The sequence below is a fragment of the Antechinus flavipes genome, chromosome 4, assembly GCF_016432865.1.
Source record: "Antechinus flavipes isolate AdamAnt ecotype Samford, QLD, Australia chromosome 4, AdamAnt_v2, whole genome shotgun sequence".
NCBI classification, from domain to species: domain Eukaryota; kingdom Metazoa; phylum Chordata; class Mammalia; order Dasyuromorphia; family Dasyuridae; genus Antechinus; species Antechinus flavipes.
This window is the reverse complement of record NC_067401.1, coordinates 444987633-445014804: the sequence shown is the minus strand read 5'-3', so window position 1 is coordinate 445014804 and position 27172 is coordinate 444987633. Positions and strand designations below refer to the sequence as shown.

Genomic DNA, 27172 nt, shown 5'->3' with positions numbered 1-27172 from the left:
ATCTTTTCAGTTATCTGTCAAAGGCTTTTTATCTCTAGTTTTTTTCAGGTAAAGTAGAGTTCTCCTATGTTCTATATGGGTTCTTCTCTCTCATTAAAAACATTAGAGGTAACTTCTTTTGGCTCTTTTTTCCCTTGGCTTGAAATAAAAACTGTGAATCTCTGGTAAATTAATTTTGAAATTTCTCACAGAGTTGATTCAGGTGGCCTTTGCAAAAGTCACTTATTATAAGATTGCTTCCAGTAGAATTTAACAATGGATCATAGCATATATTCCCCACAGGAAAAAGACTAGAGTTACTTGCTTTTCAATAATAGAAGAATTACATTATCTCTAGCTGCTCAAAATAGAGTTATTGGCTATTCCAATGCCAGTCATGGTATTGGGCATGATGAAGGGAAAAAGTAAACTTTAAGTAAAAATGAAATGAAATTAAAAAGATTAGTTCAAAATGAAAAAGAAAGATGAGAAAAAAAAGAAAAAGATGAGTTAAAAAACAATGAAGAAGAGCACCAGAAAGAAGGATCAGGACTCAAATTGGTATCTTTACCTAAATTAAAGAACCGATTAGATCAACAAATAGGGAAGCTGATTGTTTAGGGAGAAGGTGACAAGGTGAAGACTGGATCGAAAAGTCTAGTTAAAAACAGGAAAGGATGTAAGTACTCTTTAGCTGTTTGTTCCGATGACTTCACTACTATTTTACAGGTGAAGGCAGCCTTGGAGATTGAAAAGTTTATTCTTTCTCCAATAAACAAAAAGTTGGAGCTGATAGAGATTCTTGATAACACTTCCTTAAAAATGGGTCACATTCCATACTTGTATTTCAAAGTCCTCACTGGACACGCATGACTCAGCCTGCAATGTGTGGAATGTAGCGGGTCCTTTTGAGGAGTTGGTGGAGGAACATGCAGATCTATCAATGGCACCTCTTTCAAAACTCCCCAAGGTGACTACATACTCAATGAGGATTCCTCTTCATTGGAGCCCTTGGTTTTGGCTTCTGTTTTTTGAGTTCAGGTAGTGTAGTGAACAGGAAGAATACCAGGATGAGAAGCAGAAGTCCAGGCCTTGAATCCCACTTCTGTCATTAAGTCAAAAATTTCAGTCAATTCATCAATAAGTACTTATTAAGTGCCTCTTATTGCCAGGCACTGTGATAAGCATGCTAAGAAAGCTTCATCTCTATGTAATTCACGGTTTTTTATCTATAAAATGAGTGGGGTAAAATTAGATCATCTGAAACACCTTACCAGCTCTCAGATGCTTCCCCCAGCAAGAGCACTGAATTTGAATTCATAGGGCTTTAAATCCCCATGTTGTCATTTGCTACTTTAGTGAGCTTGGACATCTTTAAGTTTCATGTACAATTATCCTCTTTAACAAAAAATTCTGTTATATTATAGAAATGTTGGTATTATTTCACAAATTAAAAATGAAATAATAATAATAAAATAGTAATAAATAATAAATAAATATGTCAATCATAAATTTCTGGACTTTCCTCATCTATAAAATGAGAGGTTTGAACTAGATAAGCTATGAGATTCTTTGTAGCTCTAAATAGGATTGATGGATCCTATAATCCTGGGTGGTTTTTGTTGTTCGGCTCTTTCGGTTATGATACTCTCCATCACCCCAATTGGGATTTCCTTGGCGAAGATACTAGAGTGGGTTGCACTTTCCTTCTCCAATTCATTTTACAGGTGAAGAAACAGAGTGAAATGACTTGAATAGAGTCCCATATCCAGTCGGTATCTGAGACTGGTTTGAATCCACAAACATAAGTCTTCAAAGCCTGACTACTGTACCACCTAGCTCTCCCCAAAATAAACACAAACTGCAATATAGCAGGTCTAAGGTTAATCACCCATTTAGGTTTCTATACTAGTCCTTCACTAATGTGATCTCAAAGTGTAAAAGTAGCCTCATGTTTTTGAAAGCTCTGCCTGTAGAATCCTGACTTTGGGGAACAGGGCATCCTGCCTCCTTGGATAGGATCTAAGACAATCAATAAATAAGTAAACATTTACTAAGTAAATGAAGTAAATATTTCAGGCAATATACTAAGCACTGGGCATACAAAAAGAAGCAAAAGGTAGTTCCTGCCCTCAAGGAATTTATAATCTCATAAATGAAAAAAAAATAAGGGGAAGATATTTGAGATGAAGAGGAGTTTGGAAATAAGAGATGAGGATCCCAGAGGGAAGGGAGGCAGAGTTGGGTGGGCACTGAACATGGCTAGGGATAAGTTGAATAGAAACAAGAAAGAGATGTGGAGAAAGGTAGCAGAGAGAAAAGATTTTCAGTTTAGGAGAAAGGCAGAGATGAGTCCAAATAGTCATTGAGTCTTGATTAAAGAGTATTTAATTTTCCCTTCTTATTCTTTTCCAAACTCTACTAACAGTGGACCTACTCTTGCTTTCTCAAGGGAGAGTCCCATAAAGTGTCAAGTGTAGGGATAAGGGATAAGTAAATAGAAGCAAAAAAAAACCAGTCCATCTCATTCCCTCCTTTCAGGTTCATGTCGTCCATTCCTATTACTCTGATACCAGTATTGTCATTGTCACTTATCAATCTCTAGGACAGACTCTAACCTTCCTCATTGACTGCAGCACCTGACTCATATTCATAATTTCCAATCTGATGCCACCTTTGATGTCAGTATTCACATTTGTTCATAATAATTGTCTCTAGCTTCATCAACCACCTCAACTTGTATGGCTGCCATTTCTACTCTACTTCTCTACTACCCATCAGGATGACTAAAATGTAAACTTCATCATCTGAAACTGCTCCATCTCCAAGATCCTGAACTCTGAGATTCTTTTTTCTAATTATATCATTCTTCCTCTATCTATCATTTTCTCTCATTATAACATTGAATCTCTCAGCCCCTATTTGTTCTTCTAGGACATTCATGAAGCTGTATTGTGCAGGAGAAAGTATTCTGCATTTGGAGTAAGAGTATTCAATCCTGGCTCTGCCATTCATTGTATGACCTTTGTTTCTTCAGTTAGACTTATCTTTCTGAGTTCAGATCTTGTATCAGCTGTATAACCCTGGACAACTTATTTATTCCTGTTTGACTCAGTTTCCTTATCCGTAAAATGAGCTGGAGAAGGAATTGGCAAAAACACTCCAGGATCTTAGTTAAAAAAAAAAAAAAAAAAAACTTCAAATGAAATCACAGAGAGTCAGACACAACTGAACAACAATAAAATCTACTTCAACTAGTTCTAAATCCATTCATAAACATCTATTTATTACTTCTGATATGACTTCCTTTCCTTCCTTCCATCTTGACTCTGCAGTGTGCCAGGAATGCTATTCTCAAATCTCTACCCCTGTTGTTCTTCCATTGTTTCTATCCTTCTCTTTACTAAGCCTTGGCTATCCCCAACATCTGCTTCTTGGAGGAGGCAGGAAACTGCCAATTAGACTGAGTTCACTGCAAATTCAAGTTAATATAAACTTGGCCCTTAACACTACACAGCAGTACTTGTATTCATCACTGATTCCTTATCCGTTTCTCACAGTGGCTATTCCCAAAACCTATTCCTCTGATCTCAAGTTTCTCATATTACACCCCTTACTTGTCTCTCAACAAATCTTTTTTGCTTTATGAAAATTGAAGTCATCTGCCATAAGCTTTCTCATCTCTCCCCTAGATTCCTGTATTTCCTCAAATCATCACCCATATTCATCCTTGCCTCTAAAATCAAAATCTTTGGTGGCTCCCCTCTTGCCAAGATTCACCCCCTACTTGTGACTTCAGTCTCATTCCATTTACTTTCTTTCTTTCCTCCTGGTCCAATTCTCTCTTCCCCTCTGTCAGTCCTTTCCCCTTATCCATGCCATAGTCAATTGTTGTCAACCACCTGGGTTCAGGATCCCATCCTTAGGAGTTTGCCATTTGGAGATTCCTTTTTGTCTTTCTTCACTTTCTTCTCCCACCCACCCACCAGATCTCTTCTTATCTATTGCTTTCTTTTTTAATTCCTAGAGCAAGACCCAGGTTTCCTCCATCCCTAAAATAAAAATAAAAATAAAATCACTCAAAAGTTTGTTTAACTTTGCCATCCCCTCAAGCTATCATCTTATATTCCCCATTCCCTTTCACACACAAAACTTAGAGAAAAAAAGACATCTCATTTCCTCTATTTCCAGCACCAATAACTTGACTGAAACAGTTATCTTTAAGATTACCAATTTTTAACTGCTAAAACCAATGTCCTTTTAAAAATAAAGTCTTAGTGTTCTTGATCTTGTTATATTTTTTCATACTTGTTGATCTCTTCTTGTGAATGTTATTTTGTCCCTTGGCATTTATTCAGTTCTGTATAATTTAATAAACATTTAAGCATCTTTGGGCACTATCTTCACCATTGGGAATACAATTTTTTTTAAAAAATAGCCTCTATCATCAAGTAGCTTACACTCTAATGGGAGAAAGTAATTGGACATGTCACTTTACTTTCATGGATCTATGTAATGAGGTAGTTGAAATGAGTAGCTTCCAAAAACTCTTTCAGTTGCTTCCTCCATTCTTTTCCTTCATTCTCTGACTTCCATGAATTTTGGACAGGCTGTTCTAGCACTCTTGTACTACATTTTAAGTATAAAATGTACTCCTTTCTTATCTTTCCCTATTGAAATCTATCTTTTCTTTCAAAAACTAGTTCAAGCATCACTTCTTCCATGAAGTATTCGTGATCTCTTACCACCACTTTTGTCCAGAGTTAGAAGGATTTGAAGTATAACTTTAAAACAACAGATTGACGTGCCCATGCAGGAACAATGGCAAAATTGATTTGGTCACAGTTTATGGTTTCCAAGTCATAGTTTTATTCCTAGGTAAAAGTGATTCTCCCGCTTCAGATTTTCTAAGAACACTTTGCCTTGATCTCTCTTTTGCTCCTATCTCATTCTACTTTATATCATGCTTATTCCTCTGTGTGGCATATCCCTCCTACAGCCCTTCTTCATTGGATTGTAAGCTTCTTAAGGACAAAAACTTACAATTTTCATCTTTTTTTTCTAAGATACTGGCACAGTGCCTTGCACACAATAAATTTGCTTAATAAATATATTTTGAATTAACTCATGGATACTTTGGGGTTAGAATGCTTGAGAAAGGAGCAAAGAACAAGAAGCCACAAAGATCTCTGCTAGAAGAAAATGAGCCTTTTCTCTTTGGAAGTTAGGAACTTAGACACAAGACGACTATAGGATCTGACCTCCTATAATTGCTCAGTGTGGTCCAGGAACCCCTGGGTATGCCTGAGACCCTTTCAAGAGGTCCTCAAGGTCAAAACTATTATCATAATAATAAAAAATTAATTTCTAATATGGAGAATAAACCTACATAAACAAGAGCTCCTTGGAAGGTCCTCATGATTTTTTAAGGTTAAAAAGGAATCCTAGACAAAAAAATTTAAGAAGCACTGCCCTCAGGGAAGTTTTTATGAGTGAAGCTAAAAGCCAACAACATTAAACAGAGAATAGTAAGTTCTTTATAGCAGAATGAACATTGAACATCTTAAAAATTGATTTTATCCTCTTTTAATGGACATGACTAAAGCCAAGCTTTGGTTTACTTAGGTTTTAGCCAATTAGAGTCAGGCAGAAGACAGCATTATTCATGTTTAAATGTCTTCTTTCTCTTAAATATCTTTCTTCATAGTGTTTCTATAATTGCATACATTTCTTATAGAGCTTTAAGTCACATACAGCTTTTGTTAATAAAAGTTATTGTTGATCTCCTCTTGTGAATGTTATTTTGTCCCTTGGCATTTATTTAGTTCTGTTTACTTTAATAAACATTTAAGCATCATTGGGCACTTTTTTCATTTAGAGATTTCTCATCTCTTGGAACACAGACACTGGTGGCATATGTAGGAAAAAATGCTTCATATGAAATATTTCTTTGAATTTTCCTATAAACAAAAGTTTTTCACAAAGGTCAATCTGGGAAAAATTCACACATAGCAAAAAAAAAAAAAAAGTCCTTCTGCATACTTGTTCCCAAAATTGTTCTGAAATTAGTGGAAAATAAAGGTCAAGAGAAAACAAAAGGAGATAAATATCATACACTCACTGAGTTCTTGTCAACATGTAGTATGACTGATTAATTGTTTCCCATTTCCAATCTCTGACGTGACTTCCACCAACAAGTGCTACTAACATGACTCTGCAGACACAAGTTTTCAGCAGATGGTAGGCTCTTTGAGAACTGAGTCTGTATGTTTTCGTTGTAACCTAGCACCTAGCACAGTTCTAGGCATTTTAGGAACTTAATAAATGCTTGTTGAATGCTTATTGAAAGCCCTCTAAGAAATATGAAAATTCAACCCTACCTTAATAAAGCCAAATACCCCAAAGATTTACTTTGGGGAGATGGGGACAGTCTGGGCCTATGATTTTTAGGGGTATAGGGAACTTTTATGAGAAAACTTTATCACTACAAACTAGCTACTTTCCCCAAATTTATAGTTTTGGAGAGTTACTGGGTAATGGGACTTGATCATGGTCACATAGTATAAGACCAGCTCTCTAACTACTTTCAGTTAAGATAACTAATAATAAGACATATGCTTGGGGAGGAGGGGGAGAAGTAAATCATCAATAGGAAGTAGTGACAAATGGTAATTAAATAGTATCAGCAACAAGTACTACAATCATTCAGAGGGCAGATCAGTCTGACAGAGGACTGCAGATTTGAATCATGAAAAATGGCTAGAATTTAAATAGAACCAGAGACATGGAAAGGGCATTCCAGGTAGAGGAAACAGATCAGAGGTACTATAAGGAAACTAAAGGAATGTCTTAGGGATGATGACTCAGAGCTATAACCAGCATGAGGCAAGGAGGCCTTTGCCTCAGGTTAGGCTGAATGTGGAAAGTAGAAAATTGATCCAAAGGTATAGTGAGGGAAGGGAGGATGATTCCTGATCTATACCAGTTTGGGGAAAGGGAGGAGGGGGTGGGGCTTCAACATTCCCAGCAGCTCTGACTAATGTACTTTTTATGCACTGCCAACAAGCCTGGAGAAGACAGTCAAAATTTCATCTGCTCCTAAATGCTCTCATGTTAAGAGATAACAGAGTCCAAAAGAAGAAGCACTAAATTTTCCACACAGGAACTTGAGTTCAAATCTTGATTCTACCACTACTAGTTATGTAATGCGAGGAATCCAAACATCTCTACTAAGTCTCAGTGTCCTCATCTTAAAAATAAGAGAGTTGGATTAAATAACTTTCTAATTTCCTTTCTAGACTTAGATTCTCAAAGAAAAGAATGGGATTCCTGTATTACCCATCCTATGAAATAAATGGCATTTAAAAAAATTATTGTTCAGTCATTTCAGATCTGTCATGTTCGACCCTTTGTGACTTCATTTGAGATTTTCTTAGCAATGTTTGTGATTTCCTTTTCCAGATCTTTTTTTTTCAGATGTGGAAATGAAGGCAAACAGAGTTAATAACGTGAACAAAATGACACAGCTTGTAAGTGTCTGAGGTTATATTTGAACTCAGGTTTTTCTGAGTCCATACCCAACACTCTTTCCACTGTATCCAAATCCCTTACTTCATAAAACCTATTGACTTTTAAAAGGAAAAAAAAAAACTGTGCTCCTTTTGTTGACATACAATGTAATACAATCTGAGCTTTTATGATTCCTATGAAGCTGGCCGCAAGAATATGGACTGAGAGTTGGGAGGGAATCTCAGAGAACCCCTCATCTAATCAGTTCATTTTACAGATGGGTAAAACTGAGGCCCACATGAAGTTATTTGTCAAGACACACAGGCAGGAAACTTCAGAGGCAAGATTGAGCCCAGAATCTAAATAAGAGAACTGTCCTTTTCATTATTGCATCTCCTCATTGAGAACTAACTGCTAAAACTACAGAAGTCTGAGCAGAGAGTTAAAGCATTTTTCTAGGCTGCAGTATGTTTGAGGTAGGGAAACAGTTGTCCAAAAGGTATCTTCCATGTAGAAAAATATTCCTGGGTGTCACCTATAACTCAGAAGAGGCCCTTCCTGAGAACATTCAGCAACTATTCCAATCGGGACTTCTTTATTTTTTTCCTTTATAGATCATGCAGCAGATGAGTGACCATCGCTATGACAAACTGACTGTGCCTGATGATGTGGCCGCAAATTGTGTGTATTTAAACATCCCGAACAAAGGGCATGTCTTGTTGCACCGAGCCCCGGAAGAGTACCCGGAGAGTGCTAAGGTAAATTTAGTTTTCAGGCTATGGTACAAGGTAAAAGTCCCACCATCCTAGCTATAGATGTTCATTTCTAAGACTAGTCACTAAATGACTTCCTAAATAAGTCAAGCAGATATTTATTTTCAAAATGCCATTCTATTTTCTAAGGTTTTTAATAAACAAACAAATACACAAACCATTTGTCTTATAGAAGCAGCATGCCTTGAGATCAGGAAAGTCTGAGTTCAAGTCTGGACTAGACACATATGACCTCACCTCTCAATATTCCAACTCTATTAGAAGTAAATTATATTATTATAGAATATAAATTATAATCAGTTATACATGGATTATATTATTACATAATATATTATAATCTATTGTATTATATTGTTGTAGAATATAGATTATAAGCGATTATACATAGATTATATTATTGTATAATAGATTATAAATGAATTGTATTATTACATAATCTGTATTATATAGCAAGAGTTTTGAACTACATTAATGGTAGGAATTCCCAGCATTGATGAAATGTGTGTGTGTGTGTGTGTGTGTGTGTGTGTGTGTGTGTGTGTTGAAAGGGAGTGCGAGTATGGAAGTGGGTATTGGTGTATAGTATATATATATATATATATATATGAGTATACATTTATGTGTGTGTTGTGTGTGTGTGTTATGAATATATAGGGTATTTCAGAAGTTATAATAGGTACCTAATAACTCATGAATGACTTACTATTTGTATTCAAGGATTTTCAAATAAGCTACTGGGATGGTGGAGAGAGGCACTGTGGTTATAATAAGAAGCACTTTAGATTTGGAATCAGACTTGGATTTTAATCCTGCATCGATCACTTACTCTCTCAGTGACAAATAACAGGCAAATTACAGTCATGATGGCCAACATTTACCCAGGGATCAGTTCATATATGCTACCTCGCTTGAACCTCAGAGCATCTCCATGAGGTAGATGACACTGGTATAAGCCTTTTATAAAGAAGGAAGCTGAAGGAGATGACCCCTAAATTCCCTGTTCTAAGCCTAGGCCCCCTAAGATTATCCTGTTCTTCCTTATCACATTTCATCTCTTTTTGCTTAAGTTTCCTCCTTGCTTAGTGAAGAAATTGAGCAATGTAATCTCTAAGGTTTCTTCCTCTTCTAAATCCTAGGATGTTCCACAATAATAAATTCATCTCTAGCATTCTGTGACTCTTTGAATCTTATTCTCAGTCTGCCCTCTTTCTCTGGTGACATAAATGTACCTCCAAAATCTGGGCATTCATTTTAAAATGGGTTTTAATAAACTTTGTTATTTTGTGGCAAATCTTTCCAGAACCCCTAGTCTCTCATTTTGGGGTCTCTTCAATTCCACAAACATTTATTTAATACTAAGGCACTCTGTCAGGTACTGGGCATGCAGAGATGGAATGAGATGGTCTGTGAACTTAAGAAGCTTATCATCTAATACTGGGAATGGGACATAAATATAAATAAGGAAGTTATAAGATTGAATGGAACATGGGAAAAGAGAGAACCAGGAAAACTACTATGAGAATTTTCTAAGAATCCCTGAATTGGAGAGCTGGGAGAGAACTGGGTGGCCATGTAGTTCAACTCATATGTGAAAGGAATCAACAAGTGGTCCTCTGGGCTCTGCATGAAGATCTCCACAGAAGAGGAACTCATCACTTCTTGAGGCATGCCATTCCACACTTAGACAGCTTTCATTGTGATAAATCAAATCCAAATTAACCCCTTTGTGACATTCACCCATTTCTCCAGATTCTGCATTCTAGAGCACAACATAAGTCCAGTGCCTCAAGTACATGAAGATAGTCTTCATGTTTTCCCTCTCTCCCCAAGTTTCCTCTTTTCCAAGCTAAATATTTCCAGTTTCTTCAACCAGTTTTCATATGATATGGACTCAAAACCCTCCACTATCTTGGTTGTCCTCCTCTAGACACTAACTTCCTTGATGTAATCTTTGAGAACAACAAACAACAATAAATTACCAACATCTTTTTTTTTTTTAATTGCATTAACTAGAGAGAGAAAGATCACTTGCACTTGGGTAGCATGGAATAAGAAAGGAAGGTGAGAAAATAGCATCTCAATAGGACCTTGAAAAGAGAGATGAATTTCAAAAGATTGAGGCAAAGGGTAGAGCTACAAGTAACCTAGATCAGGGACAAAGACTAGTATATAAGAAAGGACAAGACAGAAACTAGAGTCATACAAGTCCAATTTGAGTAGGACATGACAGAGAAAAAGACATAAGACTGTAGAATAAGTTAGGATAATGTTGTATATTGAATTCCAGAATCACACTTTAAATTTTAAACTAAACTTGATAGAGAGCTATGGAAAGTCTTTGATCATGGAAGGTTAGGACAGTAGAAAGTTATTGGTACCATTAATAAAAATTAAGTAGTTGAGAGGCTAAGTAGGTTACATGAAGGTGGGGAGGATGGACCTCTTTTTAGACATATTAAGTTGAAATCCAGATGGAATTAACCAATAGGCAGTTGGAAATATGAATCTGGAGCTCTTGGTAGAAATTGGGATAGAGTTATATCTATGAAAGTTAATTGATCATCAAAGCTTGAGAGTAGATCAGATAATAAGGGAAAAGTTGAGAAAATAAAGGGATTCTAGAACAGAATTTTGGGAAACACCCTTATTTAACCATATGTAAACTTATGTAAGCATATGTATAAAATGAAATGTTGTAAGTCATCCTAATATTTAAATCTTTCAAGAGTATTTAAATCTAGTATGGCTAGATGTGATTTGAGGTCTGACTCTGCTGAATGGAAAAGAGATAAGAGTTGTGATTGTCACCACCTGCTGGAGGGAAAGCAACAAGGTCCAGGACAATTAAGAATATACAATCCCTCCTATAGTCTGCAAGAGGAGTATTGGGCTAGAATTATATCTATGTTCTACTCCCTCAAATGTCTCTGTTCTAGACAAGTAAGAGGTTCAGAACAAAATCTACTCCCCTCATCACTCAGAAGAAGAATAGTAGCCCTAAGCTCACACTTGCCAACATAGTCCCTCTTCAATCAAAAGTTAGTTACACAAAAGACCAACACAAATAGTGCACAATGAGTAAATCCTATGTTTCCAAGCCAAAAACAAAAACAAAAACAAAAACAAACAAGCAAACAAAAGAAAAAGATTGAAGCACTTCTACACATTGGAACATACGAAAGGAGATGCAAGTGTAAATGAACTCTGGGTACAAGATGAAATCTCTGTTTAAACCAAAAGGAGAATGGTCCTCTCACAGCAGTCACTGGGATTGTAGGCCATAAAGTATAAGAACATAATGGCAGTACATGCTAAAGTTTGGAGCACTGCCATGTGCTATTCAAAATCTTGTTCAGTCACTTCTCCTGAAGAATACCTTACACAATAAATTGCTTACAAAGGTATCAACATTCCTTCTGCTTATCAGGAATCACATCTTCTTCCACATACAAAGTAGCATGAAAAACCATCCCAGGATTTGGAAGATTATATAAGGAATAACAGGAGATAGGGATCCTTCAGGAAAAAAATCTAGAATACAAGATTAGAGAAACTAAAAGAAAAGAGAGTGTCAAAAAAGAAAGAGCATCTGAAATATCACATCTAAGTCAGAGTGAATGAAGGCAAAATAGAATCACTTGATTTTAGCAACAAGCTTATTTTGACCTTGAGAAAAAATATTTCAATAGGAGGAAAGATAGGTTACAAGCAGCTGAGAACTGGGATGGTGAAGAATTTGAGATAGTACAATCTTCTCTTTCCAAAAGTTTTACAGTGAATGAGCATGAGAGAGCAAAGGAAATTGTTTGAAAGACTATTAAGGTCAAGCAATTTTTTTTTGACATTAGGAAGAATAACAAGTGTATTTTTAAACTGGAAGGGGGAGATTTAAGCTGATTAAAGATGGAAATGATTGATGTAACTGGATAATGGAAATAACTTTTGGGGATAGGATGAGGTGGGATGGGATGGAATTGAGATGGGATAGAGGGTACAGATAAAAACATTGACATTAACTTTAGTAAGAAATCCACCTTCCACAATCAGGCAACAAGCATTTATGAAGCACTTAAATTGTGCCAAACTCCACACTAAATGTTCAGGTACAAATACAAATAGTGAAACACTCACACAAGATGGTTACAGTTCAGCAAGTGATACAATATGAACATAAAGGAAGATATACAAAATAAATACAAGGTAAATTTTGTGAATACTAAGAGCTGTCAGGGAAAGCATCATAAAAAGACCTCATGTATGGCCCGTGGGCAGAGTTCTGAAGGAAACAGGACTATGAGGAGGAAGTACATTTCAGGCAAGGGAAACTGACTGCATAAAGATGAGCAGATAAGAAATGGAATATCTCAGGTGAAGGACCTCAATAAGGCCAATTAGGATCACACTTCCAAGCACTATGAGTGCCCTAAGGAGACAGAGTGGTCATACAGTGTTTAACATAACCAGGAGCTATATTTTTCAAGTGGCAAAAAGCAGTACTCCACCAGAAGGATGAAGGAATAAAACTGACCATCTGTCATTTATGTACTATAGTCAGCCGAATGGTCCCTCATGACTTAGGGGTCTTTAGATTCTTTTTCTAAGAAATTCCCCCAAGGGCAGCACTAAAATTCCCTTCCCAATCTAAGAATCTTCACTTAACATCAAGACAAGTCTTTTTTTTTCCATTTTTGTAATTTCTGGTTAATCCTGTTAAGCAGGAATCACTACATATCTGGCTTTCTAGTGCATAATCTGTTTAACTGTTATACTGTTCCTGTGCCTGAAGGCATTGTGCAAGAAATATCCTTGTCTACTTCTAGAAAATCAAATAAGATATTTCCACCAAAGAGAATAGGAAGAATGGTATGCTATAAAATTCTAAAGTAACCACTGGGTTTTGTTTCTTGACATCTTAGCCATAGAAATATATCAAAATATTTACTAATATTAATTCACACTATTCAGTCAATCAATAAGCATTTATTAAGCGCCTACAGCTATTGTTTGTGCTTTGAACTCTACGACTATGACATTCAGTAGGTGACACACAAGTAAATTGTTATCTAAGTGAGAGAGGGCTGAGTCACCAGTCTCACTTTCTGGGTCCACTGGCAAGATGGCAAGATCAGGATGAGAGGAGATAGAATGATAATACAAATATAGAAGAGAGAAAGCCTCAAGGCACCTATGCTAGAATCCTACAGTACTTTCCACCTATATTCCACCTCTTTGTAGCAACTCAGATTAAAGTTTAGGGGATTGGGCAGATAACTATTTGCAGTTGCTAAAGTGAGTAAGACCTAGGTAAGACCAGAAGGAACACAACTACTACCAAAAATTTGTTGTTCTCTCCTGGGTAGACTCCCAAGCAGGTCACATTCTTCCCAACTCTAAAGTTTTCATTAATCTTTGATAAGTTTTAATTTGTTCTCAACCATATCTTAAAGTGGCTTCTCCTGCTGTTATTCACCCAAGAAGTTGTCTAGGTCTCTGGATTTGCTGTCACTCCCTATTACAGAATTATAATCATATGCAGTATTTCTGTTTTCAAATTTTCTTTTGCTTTTTTATTACCCAATAATATTTTTAAAAAACAACGATGGCATCAGCAGCCATTCCAAAGAACAGTGCTCCCTGGTGTTTTGCTTCATTGGAGGAATTGGGTAGAGTAGATGGATTGGGTTTTGTTTTTGCAAAATGCTATTACATTTTGTAAGATTGATTTTTTTAAATGCTTGGGATTTCATGGTGTTTTAGCCATTATAGTTATAAATTTGAAATTTGATACCCTGTTTCTCTTCAGGTCAGATAATGCTCAGCTGCCATTTTAAAATTAGTTTGGTTGGAAATGCATTACTTAAATCAGGAATTTTTAGCCAATTGGACTCCTTTGTCATCCTCTGTGTTTTATTTTATGTATTTAAAAGCATTATTTTGAGAAAGTCCCCAGACTGCCAGACAGGTCCAGAATATAAAAAAGATTAAGAACCCCAATCTAAATGTTTTCTTTTCTAGCATATAGGTAGAGAAATACCAAAGTAAAATTATTGTCTCTAAGCATATTAAAATTCACTCCAAAACAAATTCACATGTTTACTTAGCTCATGGTAAGGAAAAGATAATCATTTCTAATAACCATAAAGCTACATTTCTGACATAGACCAGCCCCCTATCTGGATCATTTAGTGACCAGCCTAGAGGTAATGAACCTCTATCACCCCTGGCTAGGCTGGCCCTTGGAAAATAAATTCTAGAGTTCATAGAGTCCAAGATGCTTTTCCAGTGTGTTACAGTTTTCCAGAGTCTATAAACACACCCTATAATAGCCAGTGAAAAGCCATGGTGTCTTAGGATGAGATATCCAATCCAAATATGACTCTAATCAATTCATGCCATTCCTTTCTTATTCATTCTCTTCACATCTCCAAACCTTTTTCTAGGATGTCCATCTTCAGTTTGAAATGATGGTAGGGCATCCTAATGGAAATGTCAGAAGGCAGAAAGAGCTATGAAATTGGAGTTTGGGTAAGAGATTAGGATGTATAATATATAGAGATTTAAGTCATTTTTCAGAGAGGAACTAGTCAAACTAGAGAACCAAACAGTTTTCTGACACAGAATGTAGAACGAAAAGAACCAAAACCTAAACCTTTGGGAAACTCACATGATTGGGAATGTGAAAAAGGATTATGGAGGGAAGTGATTAGATTTGAAGTGAGTGACTACAAGAAAATAAGTGAGAAAGAAAACTTGGAGATATATTGAATTCAACCAGTGGTTGTTGGAAAAGTAGTTGGTTGAACTATCATCAGATGAAAGCTGTGTGGTTCTAGGATAAGACTTCTTAAATATTTTCCAATCATGACCCCTTTTAACCCCATTAAGTTTTCCACAACCCCACATATATAAAATAAATATACAAATTAAACATTTACTGATAATAAACCATAATTTCATGAGCTTAAGGAGCTTTGTTTTAGAAAAAGAAGATTAGTTCAAGAGATTCTTGATTCATATCACTTCTTTACACGTATTCATTCTCATCAAAGTCTACTTTCTACTTTTTTTAGTTAAACTGGCCTGTTTGCTATTCTTGGGATGTAACAGTCTATCTCCCATCTCTGTCTTTGCAAACTTGGTTTCCAATGCCTGAAATCCATTCGTCTCATAGGAACTCTAACTTTCTTCAAAGCATAATTCAGGTTTTTCTGCAGTTACTAACACTGTCTCCTTCTTGAAATTACTTCATATTCATTCTCACGTGAACAAATTATATTATATGTGGACAAGATATATTTTACCCCTACTTTCTTTATTGGCGGGGACCATTTTGTGTTTTTCTCCTTGTACCCAGCACCTAACCCAATACCTTGCAAATAGTAGACACTTGATAAATGTTGAATTGAATGATAGTAAAGTGGTTTGCTTACTCAAAATGGCTTCCTGAAAAAGTGATAATTTTATGAATGGACTCCTATCTCATCTCTTCCTTCACAATCCTGTCTTCCTTCAGGGTTTCACTTAGACCTTACCTTTTCTATATAGACATGAAATCTTTCAGCTAAAAATACTTTTACTCTTTACATCTTCCCCTAAGAAAGGGGTTCTTAACCTGAGGTCTATGATCTTTTTTTTTTAAAAAGTACATTTTGATACAATATATTGATATAATATAATTGTTATCTTTTATCAGCCTTAATATTTTCTTTTTTTATTAAAGGTTTTTATTTTCAAAAGATATGCATAGACAATTTTCAACATTCATCCTTGTAAAATCTTGTATTCCAATTTTTTCCCTCCCTTCTCCCCATTCCCCCAGATAACAAGTAATACAAGATGTTAAATGTGCAATTCTTCTATACATATTTCCACAATTATCATGTTGCACAAGAAAAATCAGAGCAAAAAGGAAAAAATGAGAAAGAAAACACAATGCAAATAGCAACAAAAAAGTGTAACTACTAGGTTGTGATTCACACTCAGTTCCCACAATTTGTCTCTGGGTGCAGATGGCTCGCCATCACAAGACCTTTGGAATTGACCTGAATTACCTCATTGTTGAAAAGAACCATGTCCATCAGAATTGATCATCATACAATGTTCTTTTGGTTCTAAACTCACTTCACTTACCATCAGTTCATGTAAATCTCTCCAAGCCTCATCCTGCTAATCATTTCTTACAGAACAATAAAAAAATTTTTTTTGCATCAAAATACATGATTCTTAGAAGGGATCCACCAGACTGTCAAAAGGACACAGGAATCAGAAAAGGTTAAGAATCTTGTTTTGTAACACGGACGTCTTCTTTGGTCCCATTATTCCTTGTTTTATATTAAACTTAACTGTTCCCTTATCATCCCCAGTAGAAGGTAAGCAAGGATCTTCAAAGCAAAGATCATAGGATGATAGACTAAAAGAGAGTCCAAAGATCATCTAATCCAATCCCTTCATATTATAGATGAGAAAACAAACCCAAGCACACACAAGGTAGCAAGGAGCTGATCCAAAATTCAAGTTCAGGTACTCTAACTCAACAACTAACAGACTCTCCACTGTACCATGTTGTCATTAAAAAAAATAAATCTCAGTATATACTATCATGTGTTGTAACTAGTACGTACTCACACATACTTGGCTTGAAAGAGAAGAATATAGAGTTCTTTACTGTACTCTAGCTGCCTCCAAATAGCAAATGGCAAATCACTTTATCAGTTCTGTGAGTATGGGATGTGTGTGTGTGTGTGTGTGTGTGTGTGTGTGTGTGTCACCCATACCTTGGGGTGAAATAAATGTCAGGAATAATCATATGCACTGATTTAAATGTTTGAATGTTTTATTGCATTGATAATCTTTTGATTCAGAATGGAATAAAAGTTGAAGGGAATTGCAAAAAAAAATGTATACATACACAGAAATACATATACATATAAAAAATCTTTTATTTCAATCTTTTCATTTATTTCTACCATAGGTGTTTGAAAAACTGAAGGACCACATGCTGATACCTGTCACCAACACAGAACTGGAAAAGGTGGATGGTCTACTCACCTGTAGTTCAATTTTGATTAACAAAAAGGTAGACTTGTGAGTTCACAGAATCCCCTACTTGTCACTGGCAATAACGTACATGCAAGGCCGATGACTCTGTACCCAGTCTTGTTTTGATTGACAATCTACTGTGCCACGATGCTACTAATCTGTGTTTACAAAAGTTAATTCTCATTTCCATTCTGTCTTGTCATATGCTTCTCTCCCTACCCCAGATGGTACTTAAGCTGTGGATTTGATAGCTGAATAAGTCTAGGAAAATATAAGTCTTAACAAACTATTAAAGCTTGATTGGAGCAAGGGAAACACTCATCTTTAATGACTTACAGAAAATCCTTTGAGATGCCAGTATATTCAGAAGAATGTCTTGGTCAGATAATCTCTCTTTTCTATATATCATCTGCATATAGTAGGATTTTTAGGGAATTCTTTTTCCTCTCTCTCTCTCTCTCATTCTTGATGTTGGCCTCTACTAATAACTTTTGCCTCTTTTTGTACCCCTAGAACTTAGTACACTGCCTGATACATAGTAGGCACCTAAATGTTTATTGACTATTGACTATAATAGCTGTAGTGCTGGAAGGGACTTCCATCTAGTCCAATGCCCTCATTTACAGATGAAGAAAGAGGCCTTCTCCCTTTGTTTCTTGGATTCCTGTTTTTTAAATCTTTGTCTTCAGGTCTTTCCCTCTCCTCTCACAGCCACTTTGACGTTGACTCATCTTGGGCTTCTGGGTAGTAAAGTTTTAATCAGTATACCACCGTGCAATTCCACTCTGGCTGTGCAATTCCACTCTGGCCTCAATACAATCTGCCTCACTGTTTCAACTTCCGCCTTAAGGAATGGGCAAATGAGCTCCTGAGCAGAATCACAACCAAATCTGGGTGGCAACTTGGGAAAGCATTACTATGCAGGGGTGCACCAAGACAGGGCTGGCCCCAGAGATTCAAATTCCAGAAGAGTTAGAGGTCCAAACTTAGGCAAGCTGCAACCTAGTCTTCTGATGATATTTCAGATTCCCTGAATGAAAATTCAAGGGACTGTGGCAAGTCTAAGCATTAATGTGCTAAATAGAAATGAGAGGAACCAACGAGAGACGTCTCAGAAATACTGTATTCACTTTCCATCGTATAATATCTTTGTGAGGATACTTACATTTGCATGTTCTTGCCCCCTTTATGGGCCTTCTCAATACTCTAGGGAATGTGATCTCACTGAGGTGGGTGGTCTCTTCCCCAATGTAAAACTCTCAACCCATTCATTTCTGCCCATTCCAATATGATTCTCATCTATGTTCTCCCATAAATCCATAAATCTATCACAAGATCCATTTGACATGCTCTGTCAAATGTCAAACGTCAAAATGCTCTGATGACATCCCTCTGATATGGGAATCCAGATCATTTGGGGGTATATTTTTTTATTTTTAAATGGTTTTGTTTTCCTTTTTTATTAGATTCCTGCTTTTGTCCTTTTTATCTTTCCCAAGACTCTATTTTTAAACATTTTAAGTATGCTATTTCCCCCTGAAAAAGAATAATGTCCAAAAATGAAGGGGCATGCCAAATGCATAACTCAAAGAGAATGGAGACTCCCGTCCCTGACGGGATTTGTCCCTGACAAAAGAAGTGACTGGGCATTCCTTACATGGCTAACTGGGACTTGCAACCAGCTTCACATAATAGACAATTTTGTTTTCTAACTTCCATGAATATTTGTGATGAAATTCAATTAAATTCCACTTCTCCTGTAACTCTCAAATTACTCAACCTTCAGACTGACTCAGGCAGCACAAAGGAAAATACTACTATGAAGTAAGAAGTCATTGTCTTTTTTTCTTTGACTTGAAAGAGTCTGTCCCTACACAGATGTGGATTTGGTACTTTCCATGGAATAGTGGCTGGTTTCAACATGTTATCAACTTCCTAGTCATCTCCACCTTTCCTGTGGATTTGGGGATAAGGAAAATTCAGAAAATACTTGTTACATTCTTATTCTATTCAGCTTTCTTCCTTGCCAACTTACATGTTTTTACTCAATCATCAAAAAAGACATAACTGCACCCTTACTCATCCTTGTTTCCCTCACCCCTATGGAGCCACCTACAAATACTTTAGAAAACCTATTCAATGCCCCTCCTAGGAGGGAGCACTAAAAAAAAACACAGACATGTCTTGCCCCACGTGAGCTTTGTCTTCTATTTAGTCTAGAAACCAGAAGAAATTTCTCCAAATCCTCATTGCTCAACTTTTAAATTCTTATCATATGCAGACATCTGATCACATATATCCTGTAAATGAAACATTTACTGGTCATTATTGTGTTACAAATTGTCAGAAGTGAATAATCCCAAAGTCAAATCAAAATAAGGAAGTACCATACCAACAAGGGAGAGAATATTGACCACATATTGGGAGAGGCAGAAGGAACTTGAACCCAATGGAAACAGTTAACCCTTTCATGTCAAATTTGACCAGAGGCGAAAGAAGGACTAACTTCCAAGGTTTTATATCGAAGGAAGGAAGGAAAGTTAATAAGTAAACTTAGTTTACTAAGAGTAACTTTTGTCTTTTATCCATCATCACAGCACTGACTATTTTTGGTCAATTGCAATGTGAATAGAATTATCCTCTGAACTATTTATTTCCTAGAATTTCATTTTGTTTCTCTCTTCTCTTTCCTCTCCTTTCCTTCTATCTTAAGAAATGATTTAAAATTGGGACACTTCTTCCCAAGAGACTAATCCTGAATTCTTAAATAAACCTCCTTATTACACATTACATTTTCCCTTTTGTGATGCTCTGTATGACCTGCCTATTGTAGACATTTAAAACATACACAGAGTATGGTCATCTTTTTTAATACCAGCCACAAATTTCCCCTATACTGGTTGATGGTGAATCTGTAAGGATAGACAAATTGTAACAAAAACCCCCTGTGACACGATCAAGTCAGTATTTATTCAAATAATAGAAACTTCCAACAGAGTTACTTAACCAGCAAAATCAAATAAAATAAGGGATATACAAAGAAAGTTCTTTATTTCTTCAGGGTTTTTTCAATTGTGGCAGGTAACTGTAGAAAGTAACAAACACAGGTCTATTATCAGTTATTTTGCTCTTTTTTTTTTTAATCTACTGTGAACAGAATATTAAGGCCATCTCTTCACCTTATGGGAGAAAATACTTAGTAGATGAATAATGTAACTTGTATAGAGTTGCATGTAAATCTTTATAATTATTCACCATTTAGTATTGCATTGTTGTACAGCTTGCAAATAGAATTACAATATAGCTTCTAGATGTGGTCAGTCTCTCCTGATCATGTCCTTCCAGCCAATATATTGTTAGCCTCTTTTTGTGTGCCAAAATCATAAATACCCTAGTCCTTTAGACCAAGAAATTCTGCACTGATTTTAGTCTCTTGCAATTCCAATCTTCAATGTAAACCAATTATTATGGAATAAAGTGTCCGTTGTGCTGCAAATGGTGTTGGCCTTTCATTTGCAATGGAAAGTGTCATTGTGAATCAAAGATTCATTTTCCAAGTCATTATATCAAAAACAGGAGCAAGAAAGAAGATAAAATTCTTTAAATTCTTTGTTTAAAGAATACATGTCAGCATACCACAAGGGCTCTGTGATCTCATTCATATGAGTTATTTCCACCAACGATGCAAATCCCAACCCATCCATGCCCACCCATCCTGATACAGATTAGAAATACCTATACGGCAATTAGGATAAGAATCTCCAAATCACTTTTGAAGTTATGATTCACTCTTCAGACATTTAAAAATTATACACACTTATAATATATAGTGGAGCAGGAAAAAAATTAGTTTTGACATGACCATAGATGTCCCCTCAATTATTGTCCATGGCAATTTCCTTCAAGTAATACTCAATATATCATGAAAGTCCGTTACATTCTTCCAGTGCCCACATGATATCTAATAATTAGAGAATCTTCCTGTTAGGAAAAGGTCCAAATGGATCATTGCCAACTGTCTACCTTAGATACTCAAGTGTCCCTGAGAGTCATAGGGTCATTTTATTGTGCCACAGTTCTCTTTTATTATCCTGACTCAGGTTCTCTAAATTGTTTTGCTTCAGTTTCCCTAATTGTTCTGCCTCAATCCTCTTAGTTGCAACGCTGCCCTCTGGTTCATTAAGACTAGTATAACTCAGAGGTTATAAATTGTCGATGTGTAAACTCAAAAAGGGGGAGTCCAGACTTTCTGTCTCTAGCCAGACACTTTCTTACCTCCCAGTTAGTAAGAATTTATGATCTTATACCCAAAACCTGTCAGAACCAAATTGATGGTTCCTGCCTGGAGATTCCCGCTCACCAGAGTTTGGACTCCACCTCCCTACCTTTGTTTAACTACTGTGAATAAATATGTCATTGAGAATTCGCATTGGCTGCTGGATGCTGGATTTTTGGAGATGTTAGTCTCATTCATTCAGTCCTGGGACCAAACCATATATTCATTTGGTCTCTCCCTTTCAAATAAAATATTAAAAACTCTCATCTCTATTTTGCCTTTGTTTCTCCGGCAAGATGGGCCAAAGGGAAATCTTTACTTAGATCTTGGTTTCAAAGCTACCTGTTTCTGAGGGGGAAAAATGAAGAAATCATATTAAAGGAAGAATTGTTATTAAAAAAATCATCTACCAAGAATCAAAGATCACAACCAATAAGAGAGGACTGAGGGAAGAAAAGGAAGAAAGAAAAAAATCCTTTACATGGATGATAGAACAGAGCTTCATAGCATTAACTTAATCATTTTCCTAATCTGGTCCTCATTGTCTCTTATCTGGACTACTGCAAGAACCTCCTAATTAGGCTCCCTTCTCCAATCCATCCTTCAAAGACTGCCCATTTGATTTTGCTGGTGCACATTTCTATCCATTCTAATTTTCCTATTCACTCAATAAACTATTATGTCCCTGTAACCTTTATGGCCAAATACCAACTCCATATTTTGAAACTTGGTCCCCACCTACCATTCCAGCTGTATTATGGTATGTTGCTACCATTCCTCCACTACAATCTTCACACAACATGGTCCATTTCCCTTATGTCTGACTTTGCTCAGGTTGTCCCCAATGACTAGAATGGTCTCCCTTCGCCTGAGCTTTTAGAATGCTAGAATCATAGTTCCCTTCAAAGCTTAGCTCAAGCATTATCTTCTACATGAAGTCTTTCCTAGTTACTAGTGCCACTCCCATAAAATTATCTTGCGTTTACTTACTTGTTCTTGTGGTGTTTGTTTATGTTGTCTCTCCAATAGGATGTCATCTATTTAAGGGCTGAGACTATTTTTCTTTTTTTGGATCCCCCAGAGCCTATCGAAGCATCTGGCACATAGTAGGTCTTTTCTATTTTCTCTTCCTGTGGATCCTCTGCCTAGAGAAATATAAATTTTAATTCCAGAAACCTCATATCATGGGATTCAATGATTAGATTTTTTTCTTAAGGGCCACACTTTAAAATCAGACCACTCTGACTCTCATTAATTGGCCAACAGAATGTCCCAGTCCAAGTCCCATTTGGTCAATTTTTGGGGCCCTGATTGGCTCAGAGTAGGTATAGCTTTTATTTCTGCTTTGGCCAGAAACCTTGAGGATCTTTCCCTCCAAGATTGGGTTGGTTTTTGGTTTGGGTTGTTTTTTAATTTGTTTGTTTGACTAAGTAAAAAAGATTATTCTTTGCCTCATTTCTTTTGTATTAAGCATTAATAACTGAATGGGCATTGCCTCAAATTGAGACCTATTAAAGAACTTAGCTTAAAATGGCTGAAGTCTCCCATTGCATCCAGGCTATCTCCAGTCATCCTGATCTGTATCTGACCACTGGACCCAGATGGCTCTGGAGGGGAAAGTGAGGCAGGTGACCTTGCACAACCCTCCCTCACTCAAATTCAATTCACATGTATATCACAGCATCACCTTCCTGATATCATGGTTGTCTTCGGGAAGGAAGGACAAATCACGACAGTCCTCAGAGTCTATCACAGTGCTGGGCAATAGTAAAGACTTATAAATACTTGTTGATTTATTCAATTTATTGTTTAAGAAATGATTAAGAAAATATTTTAAGAAATTAGAAAAAGGAAACCCAGTGGATCAAATACTATGGGGGGGGGGGAAACAGTACCCAAAGTGGTTAAAAAGCAGTTCAGGAAAATAAAATCATTTAACACCCATCAATAGGGAGATTAAAAACAGTCAACAAAAAACTTTAAAAGTTGTTACCTGGGAGGTTCTCCTGGGTCTCTGAAATTCTCTGCCAAAGTCCTAAAAGCCATTTTTGTATTCTTCTTATCCAAAGGACCCATATCTGAGTCCCAAATCAATCCACCAGAGGGTAAAATTAACCCATATTGCCCAGGTCTGTACCCCAGTTTCCTTGCCTACAACAGTCCTGTCTGGTATTATGGGAATGTATTGGGGATGAGAGTAAGAGGGCTAGGGAAGGTTAATTCACACCTCCTTGATTCTGCTTATATCCTGCAGGACAACTGTATGTATTCAAGACAACGAATGGGGAGTTCTCCAACATTCTAGTTTTGTGACATGGGACAAAATCAATTAATCTCTAATCCCAATTTTCTGTATATATCATGAAATCATACCCAAGTACTATTTACTTTCGAATCAAATGAGATAATATAAGTGAAGTTACTTTGGTATTGTTCAACTATGTATAAATATATGCTGCTATTATAATTCGTACATACTCATACTTCAAAGATCCATGACTTTTATCAGTGGGGGGGAGGGGGGCTCCTACCATCAAAACATAGTCCACATCTTCTCTATGACTTAATAAATGGTTTTCTAGTATTGCTAGGGCTAAAAATCTCATTGTCCAATGGCCATCCTAGTGATTGGTCTGCTCCTCCAAACCTAACCAACCTGGGCTCTTGGGTGCACACATACAGGTCATCACCATGCCCATAGTTCAGGAGTGAGGACCTGCTAATGTCTGGGATCTGCAAGCATAGCCTTTAAGAAACCTAGGCTTCCAAGAAAAAGTAACTAAGACTTTAGTGAAGGATTATTGAATGAAATATTATTAATGAGAGTAAACATTTTACCCACGTACACAAGGAAAATGAAAAATCTTATTTTTCCTACCATGGTGCTTTGTCTGTACAATAGCTGAACGCTAGTAAAACTCCACAAAGGGGTGCTAAGAGTTCAAAATGTCATAGTATCATATTGTAATTCAAGCTCTAGAAAAAACTTCAGATGTCATATAGTACAACCCCCATATTCTACAAGTGAGGAAACTGAGTAAATCCCTTGCATAAAGGTCACAGAATATCTCAGCTCCTCTGACTCAAAAACTAATGCTCTATTTTGCCAAGAACTTCATGGAGAGGGAAATGGATTTCATCACTGGTATATGAATAATCATGAGTCCTTTATGAGATTTCTACATTGTTTATGTGATTCTGGACATTTTCTTATTTTCAAATGAAATAAAGGCTTTCCTGTAGTATATTTTTTAAGAACCACCTTCCTTTTGCTGCTTTAGAAGAATTATTGGAAGATATACAAGATTAAAGGAGTAAAAACACTCAGAGTTCTTAGGAAGAAAGATGTAATATCAATCATGCTATCATCATCATCTCCATCATCATTATCCTCATTACTCCCTTTGCAGCAAGTCTGGAATCCATCAAAATGTCATTTGGATACAGCAAATCAATCATCCAGTCCAGAAATAACTCAAGATTTCCATTATTGATGTCTCTGAGTTTCTCCTGACAGCTTAAATAATGAATTCACAGGTTGTTAATTGGCCAGCAGGAACAGCTGCTACATAGCCTTAAATGGGAAGTCCTTTTATCAGATGTTTACACTATTCCTTCCTCCCAAACCTCCCTGCTTTGGTTCACTGAGGAGAAAGGTAACAGTGTGAGGGTAGACCTCAAAAAATGCTAGGGACACCATAGACAGATAGCCTTAGGTGATTAGAATCATCCCATAGTAATGTTTGCGGGAGCATAAACCTGGAGGCTTTATGAATTGATTAAAGAGGGATGAGATTTGTGTGATGTGTTGGTGGATTATTGTGGATCCTCTGATCTCTTCATAGAGCTAACAGATAAGAAGGTAGTATTCTTCTGTGCTGGCCCTTATCTAGCCTGAACTATCATAAGAGCTTGCTGCTTATTCTCACTGTCCCAACTCTCCCCATTCCAGTAGTCCAGGTTCCCTAAGCTGCCAAGTGATCCTGGTAAAATTCAGGTCTGCCCAGATCACACCCATCATCCCATTCAACAAACTGCCATGACTCCCTAATATCTATAGGATCAAATATATACTCTGCTTGGCATTCAAAACCCTTCATATCCTGCCCTTTCATACCTTTCCAGTCTCTTCATACCTTATACCCTTCCACATATTCTGATACAATGACCCTGGCATCCAGAACACTTTTATCTCCCTCCAGTATTTTCACCACCTTGTGGTCCTGCCTAGAATTCTCCCTCCTCAACTCCTTCCTTTATGTCTGAACAAAAGTCTTATCTTCTACAAGAAGCTCCTCCCAGTCCTCCTTAATCTTAATGCCTTCCCTGAGAGATTATTTTACATAGTTTTGGGGATTTTTTTTTTTTTGCATCTTTTCTCCCCATTAGACTGTAAATTCCCTGAAAGCACAGACTGTTTTGTAGTGTTTCTTGTTTTATTTTGTTTTTTGTTCTTTTTTCTATCCCTAAGGCTTAGCACAGTGCCTGGCATATAGTAGGCATTTAATAAATGCTAGATGGATATTTAAATTTGGCAAATCCAACCTAAATGGCAATAGTAAGATGGACTTGGATGAGGTCATTCCTCATGATCTTAGAATCTGTGTCAGAACATCCATGTTGATGATCTTGAGGGAAAGAAGAGCTCCAATGGCAGAGTTTCTCCAAGAATGAAATGTACACCATTCCTTAGGTGTCCTGGTATTGAGGGACCTTACAACTCTGTGCAGGGCAGACAAGTTGAACATGATGATGGGAAAAACTAAGAGAATTGCTATTTCATCTAAGTAAAATGACATTGCCTGAATGGGATGCTAACACTACTGATGTATCCTTAAATAAGAGTAAATCATAGAATTATATATTTATCATAAATAAGAATCAGTGAATAAGAAAACATTAAATATGGTTTATGATGTGCAAGACAGAGTGGTAGGCCTAGAGATAGTCAGAAAAATGGAGGCAATTACCATCCTCAATGAACTTACATTCCAGTTGTTATTTATTTTTTTCAATCATGTCCAAATCTTTGTGATGAGTGTGCTCCTACAAATGGGGTTTTCTTGGCAGAGATACTGGAATGGTTTCCCATTTCCTTCTCCAGTTCATTTTGCAGATGATGAAACTGAGGCAAACAGTGTCATGTGACTTGCCCAAAGTCACACAAATAGTGTCTAAGATCATATTTCAGCAGAGGTCTCCCTGACTCCAGGTCCAGCATTATCTACTGTACCACCTAATTGCCTCTGTATTCAAATAAGGGATCACAATACTGCTAAAGAAGTGGTGACCAGGGAAGGAAGTTTTGTTCTAGAGAGGGGAAAATGTGAGTAGAGACATTGGGCAGTTGGCCAACATGCCTATTCCAACAGCAGGCGTAGGTATTGTGACAACTGTTTTCAAAGCAAAATATGAAAAATGGAGGGCGGGAGACAGGGTAGATGGCAAGAGGGTCAGGTCAACCCATGGCTTCCAGGCGCATGTGATTTAACAGAAGGGAGAAGTTTTCCTAGTAAGGGCTTGAGGCAAAATGATAATTTAATAATCTACATATTTGTCAAGGATTTATTCTCCTCCCACAAAGGGGCAAAACTAA

The 27172-nt window shown here is 36.7% G+C and overlaps 1 protein-coding gene across 1 annotated transcript in view; it reads left to right on the top strand.

Annotated features, from left to right (window-relative positions):
* The window catches only part of DDAH1 (dimethylarginine dimethylaminohydrolase 1), a 201441-nt gene extending 180645 nt beyond the window's left edge, over nt 1-20796 (top strand). Inside the window, exons 5-6 of the mRNA XM_051999248.1 lie at nt 8103-8246; nt 17233-20796. Coding sequence (XP_051855208.1) covers nt 8103-8246; nt 17233-17349 — 261 coding nt within the window. The 3' untranslated portion in view covers nt 17350-20796. The remainder of the gene's footprint in view (nt 1-8102; nt 8247-17232) is intronic.
* The last annotated feature ends 6376 nt before the right edge of the window (nt 20797-27172 follow it).